Genomic DNA, 15,699 nt, shown 5'->3' with positions numbered 1-15,699 from the left:
CACAATAGTCACAGGTGGAAACAACCCAAGTGCCCATCAACAGATGACTGGATAAACAAAATGTGGTCAATTCTTTGTATTTGCTATAGTTATGTTGTATAAAATCACAGCGAACACTGAATTAGCAAATACCGAACCATTGCTCCTAGGGAAAATGCAGGATTATGGTCCTTCGAGCCTCTGGTCACAATTTTCATCAATTGATCTATTCCTGTTCTTGTTTTTCTGTGTGTGTTTTTGTTTAAGGACATCTTATTAAATGCATATTGCCAATCCCTTAATACTGAACTCGCAGCCAACAGCGCTCTAACTCATGCTTGGATGAAGCTTCTCCAGCATGCATTTTCCCTGTCGGGCACACCACAGCCTTCCTGAGCTAGGAACACTAGCCAGCACTCCAGCGCTCTGCTTGGGGGCCATTTTAAACAGTGAAATTACCAAGATAAGCACAAAAATGCAAAAAAAAAGCGTGGCACTAAGTAGAATGTGAAAAGGATGCTCGTTTGCGGTGTAAGAGCCAAAACAAGAAGGCAGAGCAGCTCCTGGTCTGATCTCAGCTGGAATGGGAGCTCTGGACCACTCAAATTTTTTGCTGCTCTGCACAGGACTGCGAATGACCAGGAACATGCTATATTGACTTTGGGGTGACGAATAAATGTAGCAAGTAGGTAAATTTGCAAATACAGAATCTGTGAATAATGAGGATTGACTCTAGATACATACAAGGGAATATTATTCTACCATAAAAAGGAATGGAATTGTGACCCATGATACAATATGGATAAACATAGAAAACGTCAGGTTCAGTGAAATAAGTCAGACACAAAAGGGTAAATATTGTATGATTCTACTTATGTTAAATATCTAGAATAGGCGAATTCATAGATTAAAGAGTGCCAGGGATTTAGGGGAGGAGGAATGGCGAGTTATTGTGGAATGGGTTCAGAGTTTCTGTTTGGGATGATGAGAAAGTATTGGTTATAGATAGTGATGATGGCTGCACAACAATATGAATGCAATTAATGTCACTGAACCATACATTTAAATATGGCACATTTCATGTTATATATATGTTATGACAAAAAATTAGAATATACTAAATAAGATTAAATGAATTGTTTTAATCTTCTGTTAAAAACCAAAATGAAATGCCGATACATTGTTGGCATTAACAGAGATTCTTATTTACTTACTCTTCCTTTTAAAACAAGGACTTGCCTTAATATGTTTTTTCTTTTGGTTTGCAGAATGTATTTAAAGACAGGTTTACTATTTAGTAATATCAGCTGGTTACGGAGGAATACAAGTAAATTAAAACATGCATTTCAGTTGTTTGGCTTTACTTCATGCTTTCGATGAAAATTTACACAGCACTATAATTATGTGTTCTGACTAATTGCCAAAAGAAGGGCTACCTTGTGAATCAACAACTGATGTTCCTAATTTCTGTTTGGAATAAAACTGTCTTTGTGGTACATCACATTTGGGTGAACTGGTATACTCTTAGGTAAATTTCTATTGGTACTATTGGGAGTATCTTGGCAGTAGGCGTCTACTTCTAATATTTTGCATTACTTGTCTTCTTTTTATCACCAACCTATTTCTCATCTGCCTCCTTCCCTACTGAAACCCCTATTTTCATATCTCTAGAGAGAGCCACCTGTTAGAATGTGGCTGTGGTTACTATCATAATTCAAATGTTCCTTTTTAAATATTTCTTGACCCAACAATTACAAAGAAGCACTGCTAGATAGAACCATAAATGAAATGTGCTAATGTGGAATGCACAGTATTAAGACATAAACTTAAAGTGGGAAGGAATTCATGACCAAAGAAAAATCTATTACTCTTCTTTCAATCTTTTAAAATGCATCATGGAACTAAAAATGTCTCACTATAGAATAACATTTTGCCTTCTTTTATGATGGCAAAGAAGGGTAATTATGATTGTCATGAAAACACATTGAGCAGCTGTATACTGTTAACAAAAGAACCATTATATGATGCTCATAAAAACTGGCACTTTATACATTCACATTTCCTAGAAATTAGATAGTCTTCCCAACCGGAGTAGATACCAAAAGAGACTGTTTTCTATTAATTGTGGCTTTGTACCAGTCAAATTTTCAGAGCCAATTGGATCGTCTTTCTTTTGAGACATTTCCCACATACTATTATGTGGGATTTATATCTATAATATACTGATTTTATATATACTCAGAAGTGCACAGTATAACGTTGCAAAGTAATTTTTAAAGTCATCGAAAATCTATACATTTTTAACTTTTAAAAAATGCCAGTATCAGTAGATTCTTTCACAAACATGCGTTTAGAAATTATTTTTTTTAAAAAAACATAATAACTGCAGCTTATTTTATGAAGGCTAATTAATAGGTACTTACTCATTAAAGACTAGGTCTGGTGCAAAATAGAGAAATTGGCTGTTCGTATGTTTGTACGATCTCCAGCTCAAGGCAAATGATGATAGACACATCCAAGAATACTGTATTAGGGTAATTTGGTCCTCAAGAGGCAAGTTTTTAAATCCTGAAGGATAAAACAATTAATCACAGAAATACACTTAGCATTGAAGTAAATTCCAGGAAGGAGCTTAAGTCAACCCCAAACAGCCACCTTACCCTAATAAACTCCAATCAATTCAACAGTCATTTACGAAGCACCCACATACCCCACCCTGTTCCACGTTTCATTTTAAATTCACCCTGAATTCCCCATGAGGCTGAACTGCTAGGGCAAACTACAACTGGAGGGTTCAGTGTTTTCGTGTGGATGACAGCCTAAAATCCTTGGTTAGCCTGAGAGAATCTGTATTAACTTTTCAAATTTGCTCCATCCCACCTACAATTAATAACAGTAAAATAAAGGGTAAGTTAATAACTGCCAACACCTGGCTATCTGCCGTAATGGTGGAAGATTTTCATTTTCTTAAGCTTGTGGTGCTTAAAAAAATATTATTCCTTGCTTCCCACACAGCCTGGCATAATGCTAGACCTTGACAAAGTTCTGTAGTAGAACAAGCATCCTTGGCACCTGTCCTCCCCTCTCCGACAGACTCCCTTTTGGGTCCTCAAGCCCCTCTTCTGTTCCTTTTCTCACCCTCTATTTTCCCAGTGGCATCATGTTATTTTTCCATATGTGGAATTTTACTGCTTCTATCAAAGAATCAGTCATCCCAGCTTTCCCCAAGCTTTGTCCTTCTGGCTACCGGCTGACCACAGGTGATCTAAGAAATTGCTTTACATCAACGAACTGGGACAATGTGATAACAATTCCAAGAGATGTTCCCGTAGATCAAGAGGGGTGCCTGATCACACAAAAAATGACAAAAATGGGAATTTCAAGGGTGCTGGGGAAAGGTGGTATTTTTTAGACAAAGGAGTTTTTGAGCATCTTTGGCTTACTTGGCCTCTGCTTAGATTAACCCTGGTTACAAACAGCTAACGATGGGCACAACTTGCGCTTTCATGAACACAATGTATTTCATCTTATTAATATTTGGGGGATGAAATTTTCCATTTCAACCATCAACAGAAGAAATACATGTGTTATTTTAACAACAGAATCCTTAACCTGCTATTCTCAGAAGAAATGAGCACGTGAACTCGAGTTTCCCCGTGCACTCAAACAATCTGATAATCAATTTAAAAACCTGGTATCGGGATTTAATAGAAAGCTAACTCCAAGTGCACCGATGGCCACCGGGAAGAAGGTTGCCCTGACTGGTTTGGCTCAGGATGCAGCTGGGAAAGGGGAGGCGAGCCTACCTGGAAGTACCTTTGCCCACTTCACGACTTGAATCATCTGTTTGCCTGCTAAGCGGTTGAGAGTGGAGAGCAGATTTTCGGCCGTGTCTGGTTTGGAGCTGTCGTAGCCCGCGTACACGATTTCGGGTTCGATGCTTTCCAGGAGCATAGCGGGGGAAGGCGTGAGAGCTCGGGAAATGGTGGAAAGCTGAGGGACCAGGGCAGTGTTGACCGAGGGCTCTTTGGCCGGGGCGATGTACGTCGTCCCCTCCTCAGGGCTCTGGGGTGGCGGCGGTGGGGGCGGCGGCTGCTGCTGTGGCTGTTCCTCGTGGATCCCTTTTAACTTTCCCAACTTCTTTGACTTTCGAGCTAGTAAAAAAAGAAAAAAAAAATCAAATGATAGGAGCAAATTAAAATTATGTTTGAAATACATTCCATGAGACGAATTACAATCAAATATTGACTGATATTGGTTAAAGCATGCTTTTCTTCTACATAGGTCTTGTTATGCCAATAGAAATAGTATCTTTTTACAATATTCCATTCAGAGACAGTGTACAAAGCCCGATTACTACTACTCTGGATATTAGGAGAACAAATTCCTCCCTCCTTTCATTTATCCAACAAATCTTCAGTGCTTGTCTTCTCTACGCAAGACATGGCATAAGCTGCGTTAGGAACCCGGCTAATATTTTCAATATGATCGAGCTTTACTTGTTCCTCAACAAGGGTTCAGCCTAGTGAGGCAGGAGCTGAGAAAGGCACAAAACTGTATTGCAGTGCAGCTAGAGCTAGGTACCGTGATAACAATGAAAACAACTATACGTACTGGATGCTTATGGATACCAGGCACCGTTATAAATGCTTTCTATAAATTAACCAATTTAACAATTTTATGAGTAGGTACTATTATGAATCTCATTTTAGAATAAGGAAACAGTGACCAGAGAGGTTAAGAAATCTATCTTAGCTCATACAGCTAGTAGCGTATGTGAAAGAGAGTTCAGAGGAAGGGTAAATTATTTCATATCCCAACGTGATGGGAGGTGGGAGAGGTGGATACGTGTAGATGGATAGATCATTGTGAAGACAGATGAATGAGAGAATGGATTTTAAAATAAAAAGTGAGCTTAGAAGTGCCAAGTTGTGCTTAGGTCTGTGATAACAACTTACTTTGCAATTGTAAGGTTTTCAATGTATTTAAAAATTCTTGAGGAAACCTTTTACTTAATCCTAACATATATGAGGAATTTACAAGACACAAATTTAACAGAGAGTAGGGCTATACTATGCCAATTAACCTGATTTAAAAAAAATCATTCCTGTTTACAATTACAGCCATTAACATTTATCACGTTCATCACGGCAAAACTTAATTCAGATAAAAGATAATCCATCATCCAACAACAGATTAAATATTGGAACTAGGCTTAAAAGATGAGTAAGACACGCTTTTTGTCACTATGGAGTTTAGGATTAACAAAACAATTTTCAAATCTCAATAATTAATTTATAGGCTGTCTCCTTTAATGAAAGATTTGAGGCAGGAAAGTCTGACTTTCTGAATTGTCCCACTGAAAAGCAGATGCATCGCACTCATGTAGGCTAATGGGAAGCAGCTGGCATAGGACTGCTCGGCAGTGCTGGGCGGAGTCCAGGTAACCAAGACACTTCTGATGAATGAACGAGTGAACCCACCCATGAAAAAATAATCAGCAAAGTGCCTCGAAAACTAGACAAAACAGAAGGAGAAAAAAAAAAACCAAACACCTAGATAATCCAAAATGCTGGTCAACTGGTAACTCCATAAGAGCTTGAGGAAATCCTCAACAGCATTCATCAGTCACTTGGGCAATTAGACAGTTGGGACTGCTTCTGTGTTGCAAACTCTTTTCTAAGCCTCAAATGATTAATCTGTAAAATGGGGACGATAATGTTCCCCTCTCTTATCTCACAGAGGACTAAATGGGTATGAGAAAAATGTTAGAAATCACTATAATACTAACATCTGAAATAGTTCATTATTATTTCCATTCTTTCCCACAATTTTATAAATATTAAAAATATTCTAGTACATTAAAATGTTCTCATCCTTCATAAGACTACATCTGATGATAAGCATAATTTAATTGGCTAGAAACAGCCAAGGGTGATATTTTCAAATTTTATTAAAAGTGATATTTGCTTGCAAATTAATGATAAAACTCATATTTGTTTTAGGCTGTACGTCTACACTGCTGTGTTTATTCTCATGGCTGGTTTAAGGTCAATGCTATGAAATATCATGAAGAATACTTAATATTTTCTCTAGCACTTACACACAAGGCTGTGGTCTGTAGCATAACCCTATCAAGTAGATTATCAACATCACATTCAGCATTAATACATTTGACTTTATGCTGTGATTTTGTGAATATATGTGGCATATTCAGAATTGAGTAACAATCTACATTTACTTAAATAGTTCAAGGTCATAAATATCTTCAGTGTGCAGATTCTTCAGCCAATTGTATTTACCCAATATCTTTTCTAAATGCTGGTAGTGCAGCTACCTTAATAATTATATCACTCAAAGTAACATTTCTAAAATGCCTAACAATTTTATACTGTTCTTCTAGTACATGCCATATTTTAAAATTTAGGGTTTTCGAAGTTGGTAGCAATGTCTTATGTATACCTGTAACATCAAATCCCTTCCTATGATGCTTATGGGTCCTCCATAAGTGTCTGTTGAATAAATTTATTTTCTAATTTTAATATATTTTAACAAACTATTACATATATGAAGTATTCACTTACTTCCCTGTGGGAAATGGAGGCAAGCTTTTGAGATTTTATGATAAAATTTCTGAATTGTTAATTATTACTCCTTTTCAAAATTTCTACTGTGTAATGATCCATTTGTGGAGTTACTACTCTTAAATGCCACCTCTAAAATAACAATAAGCTAAATTTATTTAGCATTTACATTCCAAACACAGTTCAAAGTAATTTTTAATGTTTTGAGCATTCCAGTGCTTACCATGGCCCTATGATTAGGCACTGTTACTATTTCCATTTTTCAAATGAAGAAACTGAATCATAGAAAGATTAACTAGTTTTTCAAGACTGCAGAGCCGGTAAATACCAAGGCAAGGATATGAATCCAGTTGTGGCTCCGAATTCATACTCTTCACCTCTACGCAATGCAGTCTTTTGTCTTTTAATCCTTTTCTCCTCACCTAATTTATATTATTTTTTATAGTTTAAGATTAATACGAGCTTCAAATCCAAGTGTATAATTAAGATGTTTGCTAATTATGCAGGAACAGTTTTTGGCGAAAGCTACTTAAGGAGCATATTTTCATTGTCCAAAGAATCAGTGGACATAAATTTGGGGTCTTATTACTATTTAGTACCTTACTAAAATTAACATGGAGTTGATGGCACCGGGCTTGGGGATCTCATGCTCCCAGGTGGCCAGAGCCACACACCATTTCTTAATTGCCAGAACTGTAGTTGTGTGTGTGAAGGGTGCATGAATATGATTAAACATGTCTCCCAGTCCCACTTAAACACACTTAAAATAGGAGTTTCATTTGTTCTACCTGGAGGTTATAGGAACTAGTACGTGCTCAGTAGCTGCCCTTTGGTGTCAAGTCCTTAATTACTAGTAGCATCTTGGCAGTCACTTTCTCCTGGCACTGCTGGGAGACAGAACTCCATGGATTCTCCATGAATTTTTCCACCAGGAACTGGTAATGGGATAGAACTTCTTACTATCCTGAGCAACACGTGGAACAGCAAGCAGAGAGTATCTTGGTGAAACCCTAGAGAGACTGTGGACATTTTCCAATGGGATCCCAAGATTCACAAAAGCCTTGAAACATGGCATTGCAAGATTTCCTTTTTTCGTTTGTCTGACCTCCTGAGGCTGACATGCCCTGCTACACACCCTTCTGGCAACCCGCTGGTGTGGTCAGATGATGGCTGGCTAGGAGTTACACCATCCTTGCATCCCACAGTAAGATGATGAGATAAAAAGGGTTCTTGTAGTTCTTTGACCCCTTATAGATTCTTTATTCTTGAAAACAGTAATCAGGATAACTTTCCCCCTCTAGAGTAGAATAAGAGACCGATAGCTAGAAAAATATGGAATTTTTTTCAATCACAACACTTCACTAGAAGTGAGAATTCTGTCATTGCAGAAATGTTCCAAGCATGCCATCTCTCGAAATTTTAGGTCTTGGCAGTAAACATTAGAGAGGATATTTGGGGGTTATAGTAAAAGACGTATTTTTCTGTCCATTGGCCAAAAGTAATTACAGCCCACAGGACAGTAACAGCGTTCTCTCCCCACCCTGCGCCCTACCATCCTCTTTAACAGCCCATTTTCCTCACCACCCTTGTACATGTGGCATCGATTTCAGCCCAATGATCTCGATTTGTGTTTTCCTCTTTTCCTCATCCTCTTGTCTGCATGACTTCTCTTTGCCTTTCTGCTGCCAGAGGAGGGATACGCGAGAGACAGAGGGACGACTTAGTATTTTTGTGTCATGAAACCAAAGGAAGGAATGCCATCTTTCTACAGGTTTAACTGGTCGTGAGGCGAAGCTGCCCTTACTTGTACTAAGAGAAAGACGCGCATGTGAATGGGTCTCCAGGCACAACACGCTAATAGGACTGGGCTGAGGGTACGGGGGCAAGTTGCTTTCATGAATCAATAATTAGCTTCCCGATTAATTAGCAGAGAAGTAGCATTTTAATTGTTTATACATACTACTAGAATGGTTTAACAAAGTTGAAAACAGGGCGTTTTTAAAAGTGTCTCTAAATATTCTCAGATTAATCTATATCATTTAACAAATTAACATGCATTATTGATTTTATTAGCATAGGAAACATGCTCAGGAAACCACAAACCTAACCTCTGACCACGTTAAAAGACATTCCAGATTAGTGGAGCTCCACATATTAAATTTTAATGTGTGTGTAAAGCTAGCCATAGATATCTTCATCTATATCTATAATAAATGTAACTTTGTTATAACTGCTGTAGAATACATTATCAATTACTTAGCAAATAACTAATATCAACCCATTGTGTAGGAAGTACCTTGTTTTGTGAGCATGCAATACTGACTAACAAGATCTGAGTCTGACAAGACACTGCAATCTTGGAGAAGTTGAATCAATACATAATCAAGTAATTAGGTGAATAAAGCAGGCGATGGTAAAGTTTTGGGTAAGTTATGGTAAGTACTGTAACACTGACAATATACTTGGAAGAAAACACAACAGCAGGGAGAAGTTGTTTTATTTCTCCACAGGAGCTCATGCGTGCCTATTCCCTCGTGGTAATTCCCACCAAGCCCTGGTTTGCCTTCAGTGAGCTTCAAATGACATCGAGGGCCCACGTGGACCAGGCCACTGCCCTGCACGGGGATCCATCCAGAGTCAAGTGCCACTGACCCACTAAGAGGACAGTCCCTCGGACCAGAAGCCAGAGCCAAGCAGAGAGGCTCAAGGCAATCTAAGGGAGTCAGAATAGGGGTTGTCTGACTTTTACAGAGAATAACCCGTTTCTGGAAGATGACTCCCCCATGACAGAAATACGATGCCTTCCCTACTGGTGACAGACAGGGAATTGGAACGGAGCAAAGCTAGGAACTGCCTGTGAGGAGGTACTTCTGGGGCTCCACAGATGGTGAACTTGATTATTTTTATGGCATTTGTATTTTCTGTAATTATATCTTTTTTTTTCCTCCTCTAATCCTTAACAAAAATTTTTCATTTTTTTTTTAATGCCAGACTCAGGAACGTATGTACACATGAGGACGTGTGTGTGTGTGGGGGGTCTCATCGAGGGCCAGAGTTTTAAAGCTGAGAGAACGCGTCTTTGAAATCTAGCCGGGCTGGGGACTGTGGCAAGCCAGGCAAGAACCTCAGAGGAAGAGGAAACTCAGCATGTCAGAGAAACAGCCTCTTAGTGATCCCTCCTGGGGGATGGAGTAAGCTTCTAGAGCTTTCTCTGCTGAAACTTTGGCTGGTTTTGAACTAAAATAAGACGGACCACCACCGGACTGAGCGGCCCACCCGGCACATCTCAGGAAGAACCACAGCAGGGTGGGGCAGAGAGGCAGCGGCGCCTCATGGCCAGGGTGGGGTGGACAGCGGGTTGATGCTATGAGACAACTGTGGTGCTGATATAGACCTTGTGGAAGTATCAGAAAGGAGCAAGAAAATAACAGATCCTCCACCCACAAAGCCCTGGACAAAACATGCTTATGAAAGAAAAAAAGGTGGAAAAAGACCACGTTTGACTTACTCCAGAGTAGCAGCTAAGCGCGATGAGAAGTCCAACAAGCAGTTTCAAGAACTTAGAGACATTTGCCAAATCACAGTGAGCATCTATTTTTTATTTCCACTGAGGTCAAGATAAAATATAAAGGGTTTAAAGGGCAGAAAAGGGGATTTAGATTAGACATTAGGAGAATTTCCTCCAAGCATTCTGGAATGTGTTATGGAGAGAGCTTGGAATGTACTGCCAGCAAGAACATGTACTATTCTTTTCTAAAAACTCTCAAGTAATAGGTAGGCAGGTATCCCGCTTGCCTGAGAGCAGTTCTGCCCTAAGGTAGAAGAAAGTGATTAAATGAGTTATTGAGATCGGTGGCCCTCCAATGTTAGTAAATAAGACCCTCCAATGTACATTCCAGCCTTAACATTTGTCCGAAAGAAACCTGTCTGGTTCATATTTTTCTGAAAAACACGAATAAATCCCTTATATTTATAAGTGTAGTTAAGAGATAATTTTAGAAATATTTTTCCAAAATATGCACAAAGGGCAAATGCTATGATCTCAGAATGCATGCTTGGAAGCTTGTTCAGCACCATGGAGAAAAAAGAAAAAACAAACACCTACTGCCCTCTACCCTCTCTTCTCTACTCTTTTTCCAACCCCACACCCCTCCCCCTCCTTTTTTTTTTTTTTGAGACAGAGTCTCACTTTGTTGCCTGGGCTAAAGTACCATGGCATCAGCCTAGCTCACAGCAACCTCAAACTCCTGGGCCCAAGCCATCCTTCTGCCTCAGTCTCCCGAGTAGCTGGGACTATAGGCATGTGCCACCATGCCCAGCTAATTTTTCCTATTTTTGGTAGAGACTGGGTCTTGCTCTTGCTCAGGCTGGTCTTGAACTCCTGAGCTTGATCTGCCCACCTTGGCCTCCCAGAGTGCTAGGATTATAGGCATGAACCCAACCCCTTTTTAAAAGTAGTTTTACCCTGATAAAGTGAACCATTTGTCTGGGGGATGGACACACTTGAAGCTCTGACTTAGGTGGGGCAAAGGCAATATATGTAACTTAAACATCTGTACTGCCGTAATACGCTGATAAAAAAAGTAAATTTAGCCCTAATGCAAAAGAAAACACATCCCCTGGTTTAATCATCATAAGCACCCTATGGTAGGTGTTACCGTGTTGCCACCATTGTGCGGGGGGTAAAGGGATTCGTACAGAGTGACTGAGCACAGAGGATGGTGCTTCCGTTACTGTGGACATTAGGCTCAGGAGGAAGTGATTGGCTGTAATGACATGGAAAACTACAATAGAGAAACCTCATTATATTTTCACATGACATCTAATCAGGAGGTCAAAGCGGTGAGAAGAGGATCTAGAGCCAAAATGGCTTTTCTAAATTATCTGTAAGAGTAGCATTGGATCATCTCTATTGATAGAGATTAGTCTTTTAAACAAGAGGTGTAGAACAATCTGTTTCAATACACAAGGTGTTTTCTTTTCTAATCCCCAGAGTAGCACAGTCCACTTCTTCATACCCAAGGGCTGTTACTGTTACAGACAACTCAGGCTTTTTGCTTTTGCTCCTTGTTATGACACCTAATTCTAACTGGAGGAGATATTTAAGAGAGCAGAAATCAAACCAGTCAGTCTAATTTTAAAAAAGAGTATACTAGGGGAAGAACTCACTACTTCTGATTAAAAATAAAGTTCCTGAAACTCCATTGTAGCTGATAATTGAGTTCTTCAGACTAATATGTAAGTATTTAAATATAAATATGTAAATAAAATTAACATTCTTTAGAAAGGTATTTATCTGCTTTTTAAATTGTTATTCTCTGGGAATAACTATGCTGAGGATTGATATATATATATATGCAATGGAAAACAAGACAAAAAACAAAAAAGAAAACCTCCAAGCAGTTTTATAATACACTTAAAATAAGAAAAAGATCACTATCATAGCTGTGGTCACATGGCAAAAGGCCCCTCCCTCAGTTAAAAAGTTAATTCTTTAACAGCTGCAAGGGCTGCCTTCTTGGCATATGTTTGAGCAGAGAATTTATTACATGAAACACGATCTCATTGGATATGCAAAGTAAATAGACTCATTAAGAATGTTTTATGAAGAAACATCACTCTTCTAACAAGGTCACAGGGGTGAATGAGGTATGAGAAAGAGGCAAAAGGCTAATGCTGGAAATAGACCACAGCACCCAGCTTAATTTACTATGCCTTCGCAAGTTCTAGCATGATCCTCAGAAGGCTTGGGCTAAAAAGAACTAGTCAGATGCTAGCACACACACTGGTAAAAACCTGCAGATCGGGCCTGTGTACCTGCAGATCGTACCTTCTCACACCGGTACATCAACTGAAGCAGGATCTATTATACCTTAAGCAAACAGGACATAAAAATAAGAGTATACAAAGCAGATATATAAGGGAGCTATTTACACTAGATAATGGTATATATATTTTTTTTCCTTTGTTTCAAGACAGAGTCTCACTCTGTTGCCTGGGCTAGAGTGCTGTGGCATCAGCCTAACTCACAGCAACCTCAAACTCCTGGGCTCAAACGAAACTCCTGCCTCAGCCTCCTGAGTAGCTGGGACTAAAGGCATGCGCCACCATCCCCAGCTAACTTTTCTATTTTTAGTAGAGATGGGATCTTGCTCTTGCTCAGGCTGGTTTTCAACTGCTGACCTCAAGTGATCCTCCTGCTTCAGCCTCCCAGAGTGCTAGGATTACAGGTGTGAGACAGGGGGCTGGCCAATGGTATTTTTCTTTATGAAATTTTCAGCAGAAGATTCCTTCAATAAGCACTCAAAGAACATTTAAAATATAATGCATGGACACTTGTTTGCACATCACTCTTTAGGCATGTTTCATTTACTGTGTTTGTTCTCCAGCTAAGCACCTGCTGTGACTTTACCACAATGATTTCCCCATCTTGGTCCCTTGATTATACCTAGTGATCTTACCACTGAGAAGTACCTGAGACTCTAAGGCAACTGATGAAGTTGCCTAGATTCAATTTCAGAATTTTTAAAAGATGATTAGTATGATTTGTATATATAGAAACAAAAACTATTAATGAGGAATGAAAAAAATATATACTAGGAGAACAGTTTTTATCTCTAATACTAATTTTCTTCAAAATGTTTCTTCCCTCTTAGTTCAATATTCTGCAAAATATTAATAATTACTCATAGCTACATCATTATAATTTTAATTATTTTTTCAAGGACTAATACTTAACAGCATATCTTATTTAAAAAACCACCTTAATTTTAATCAAATCATAAGTCATCCTTTACATTTTTTATATGAAAAGCTAACTGAGTTTTATTCAAGACTACCAATGTGGAGATTGGCACTGAAGGCTTAAAAATTATGCAAATTACTTAGTAAGACAAAGAATTGACAAGCCAGATAATCCAATGGAAAATCACAACCCTGTGAATTGATACAAAACATATATTTTTCACAATTGGTATAACATAGTAAAATAGTCTGTATATATGAGTACTAATGCTCCATTACTATGAATATTTTACAAACGTAAGACAAAGAAGCCAAGCAGAATAAAAAAAAAAATCTTCGTATTAGAAGCTAACACTACTATCAAAAACGATGAGAATAAGTACATATTAATAAGTTAACAGGATGCCACTCAGGGGGAAAAATTAAATAGGCCTAAGGAAAGAGAAAACAAATGTTAATGTTTACAGCTTTTATGCATTTTAAATAAATATCACTCCACATTTTATTCCACTGGCATTATCAAAATGAGTCTAAATTAAGAATTAATAGTAGCCAATGATGCATGTACTTGAAAAAAAAGTTATTTTTCTAGGCTAGGAACTCTTCAGGATACAGGCTAAATTGGTCTGGAAACTTCCAGATAAAGCGGAGCCAAACCAAATGGACTTTTTTTGAATAAGTGATTCTCTTTGCAGTTGCTTCTCATGTTTTCGTGCCAGTTTTTCTCTGCATCGAGGGTTAGCACTGCGGCATCCTGAGTGTTGGCAGGTCTCAGGGTACCGCGGAGGACCCGGTGGTAAGCTGAGCCGTGCCAGGACGGGGCACAGACACAGGCCTGCCCTGCCCGGCTCTGTTTACAAGGCGAACTTCTATTTTTTCATTTGGGACTCTGCCACAGTGTAAATTCCAGAGCTTTGGTGACTCTCAAAACCTAATTCAGCACAGCAGGCTGAACAAATGTTCTTTTAAAAAAAAATATGCTTTCCATTTTAGTTTCAAAAATATTCTCTGCACTTATATCATTTATCCATACATCTCTCCCTGCAAAGAAAAAAGGTCTAAGAGAAAATTTAAGAAAGTTCTTCATACATAAGATGCTAACTCCTTGGAAAGAAACTGTTAGGAGAAGTTTAATATCAAACGGCTTTTTATTTTCTGTGGTTCCTTATAATCTGCGTTTTTCGTTCACATGACATAGAACCCTACCCTTAGATGGAAACAGTTCGCCGTGTTATCCATCAAAGCTATGGAGGTGAGCTGCCCTGGGGAAGACTTCTGGGGATTTTTACTTAAGTAGTTAAGGAACGATAACTGGGTCATTTCTGAAAGTTTTTATTTTTGGGGGGGAGGGGGTGCAATGCATGTTTAAATCACTATTAGTAATTCTTTTTTTAATTACTTGACATATATTTTATTTTTTATTAATTTTTTTCCTTCTGGGGTATTTCCATTTTTGTCTTTTCTTATAATTTTTTTATTTTAATAGATTTAGAGGGGGCAATTTGAATTTCATTATATGCATACAGTTTATAGTGGTGGAGACTGGGCTTTTTGGTGTACCCATCACCTGAGAAGTGTACACTGTACCCCATAGGTAAATTTTCTTCCCTTATTCCCTCCCCCCTCCCCCCTTATGAGTCCCCAGTGTCCATAATGCCACTGTGTACGCCCTTGTGTAGGCACAGTTTAGCTGTCACTTATAAGTGAGTACATGCAGTATTTATTTTTATGTTGTGGTGTTATCTCACTTAGGATAATGGTCTCCAGTTCCATCCAAGTTTCTGCAAAAGACATTTTTTTCATCCTTTCTTATTACTGAATAGTAATCTATTCACACACACACACACACACACATATATATATATATATACATACACACACACACATACATACACACCATATTTTTTTAGCCCACTCATCATTTGATGGGATTTTAGGTTGATTCTATATCTTTGCGACTGTGAATTGTGCTAGGATAAACATGAGTATAGCTATCTTATAGATATAATTTTTTTCCCTCTGGGTATATATGCACTAGTGGGATTGCAGGATCAATTCTTAAAGTAACATAACATTTAGTTAAAAAGGGTTTTTGTTTCTTTTTTCAAATGGTCTGCAACTTCCTTGTTAGTATTCTCTGCTTGCGTTCCAAAGGTAGGTTTCCCTTCATTTCAAACAAAGTCTGCTGGAACATGGTGATTTAACACTCCTACTTGTAGCTCTGAAGAATGGATGGGGTCTTTGGTGGATGATATTACGGATGGCTTTGTTCAGGTGTCAGGACAAGCCCCTCTTGGTGCTACAGGGGCCATGGCCCATGGCTGTCACCCCACAGTGAAGCTTTGAGTAGGAGTCAGTTCTTTGCTGCTAACTTGGAGTGAGGCCAATTTTA

The 15,699-nt window shown here is 38.6% G+C and overlaps 1 protein-coding gene across 2 annotated transcripts in view; it reads right to left on the bottom strand.

Moving 5' to 3' along the window:
- NR3C2 (nuclear receptor subfamily 3 group C member 2) overlaps window positions 1-15,699 on the bottom strand; it is a 335,001-nt gene that overhangs the window by 65,103 nt on the left and 254,199 nt on the right. For both annotated transcript variants that reach the window (XM_076010596.1, XM_012783749.3), the window contains exons 5-6: window positions 3,786-4,133; window positions 2,403-2,547 (exon numbers count right to left, since the gene is read on the bottom strand). In XM_076010596.1, the coding sequence (XP_075866711.1) occupies window positions 2,403-2,547; window positions 3,786-4,133 (493 nt within the window). The remainder of the gene's footprint in view (window positions 1-2,402; window positions 2,548-3,785; window positions 4,134-15,699) is intronic.

This window comes from Microcebus murinus, chromosome 15 (genome assembly GCF_040939455.1).
Source record: "Microcebus murinus isolate Inina chromosome 15, M.murinus_Inina_mat1.0, whole genome shotgun sequence".
In the NCBI taxonomy this organism is placed as follows: domain Eukaryota; kingdom Metazoa; phylum Chordata; class Mammalia; order Primates; family Cheirogaleidae; genus Microcebus; species Microcebus murinus.
Note: the sequence above shows the minus strand (reverse complement) of the source record. Positions and strands in the feature narration are given on the sequence as shown.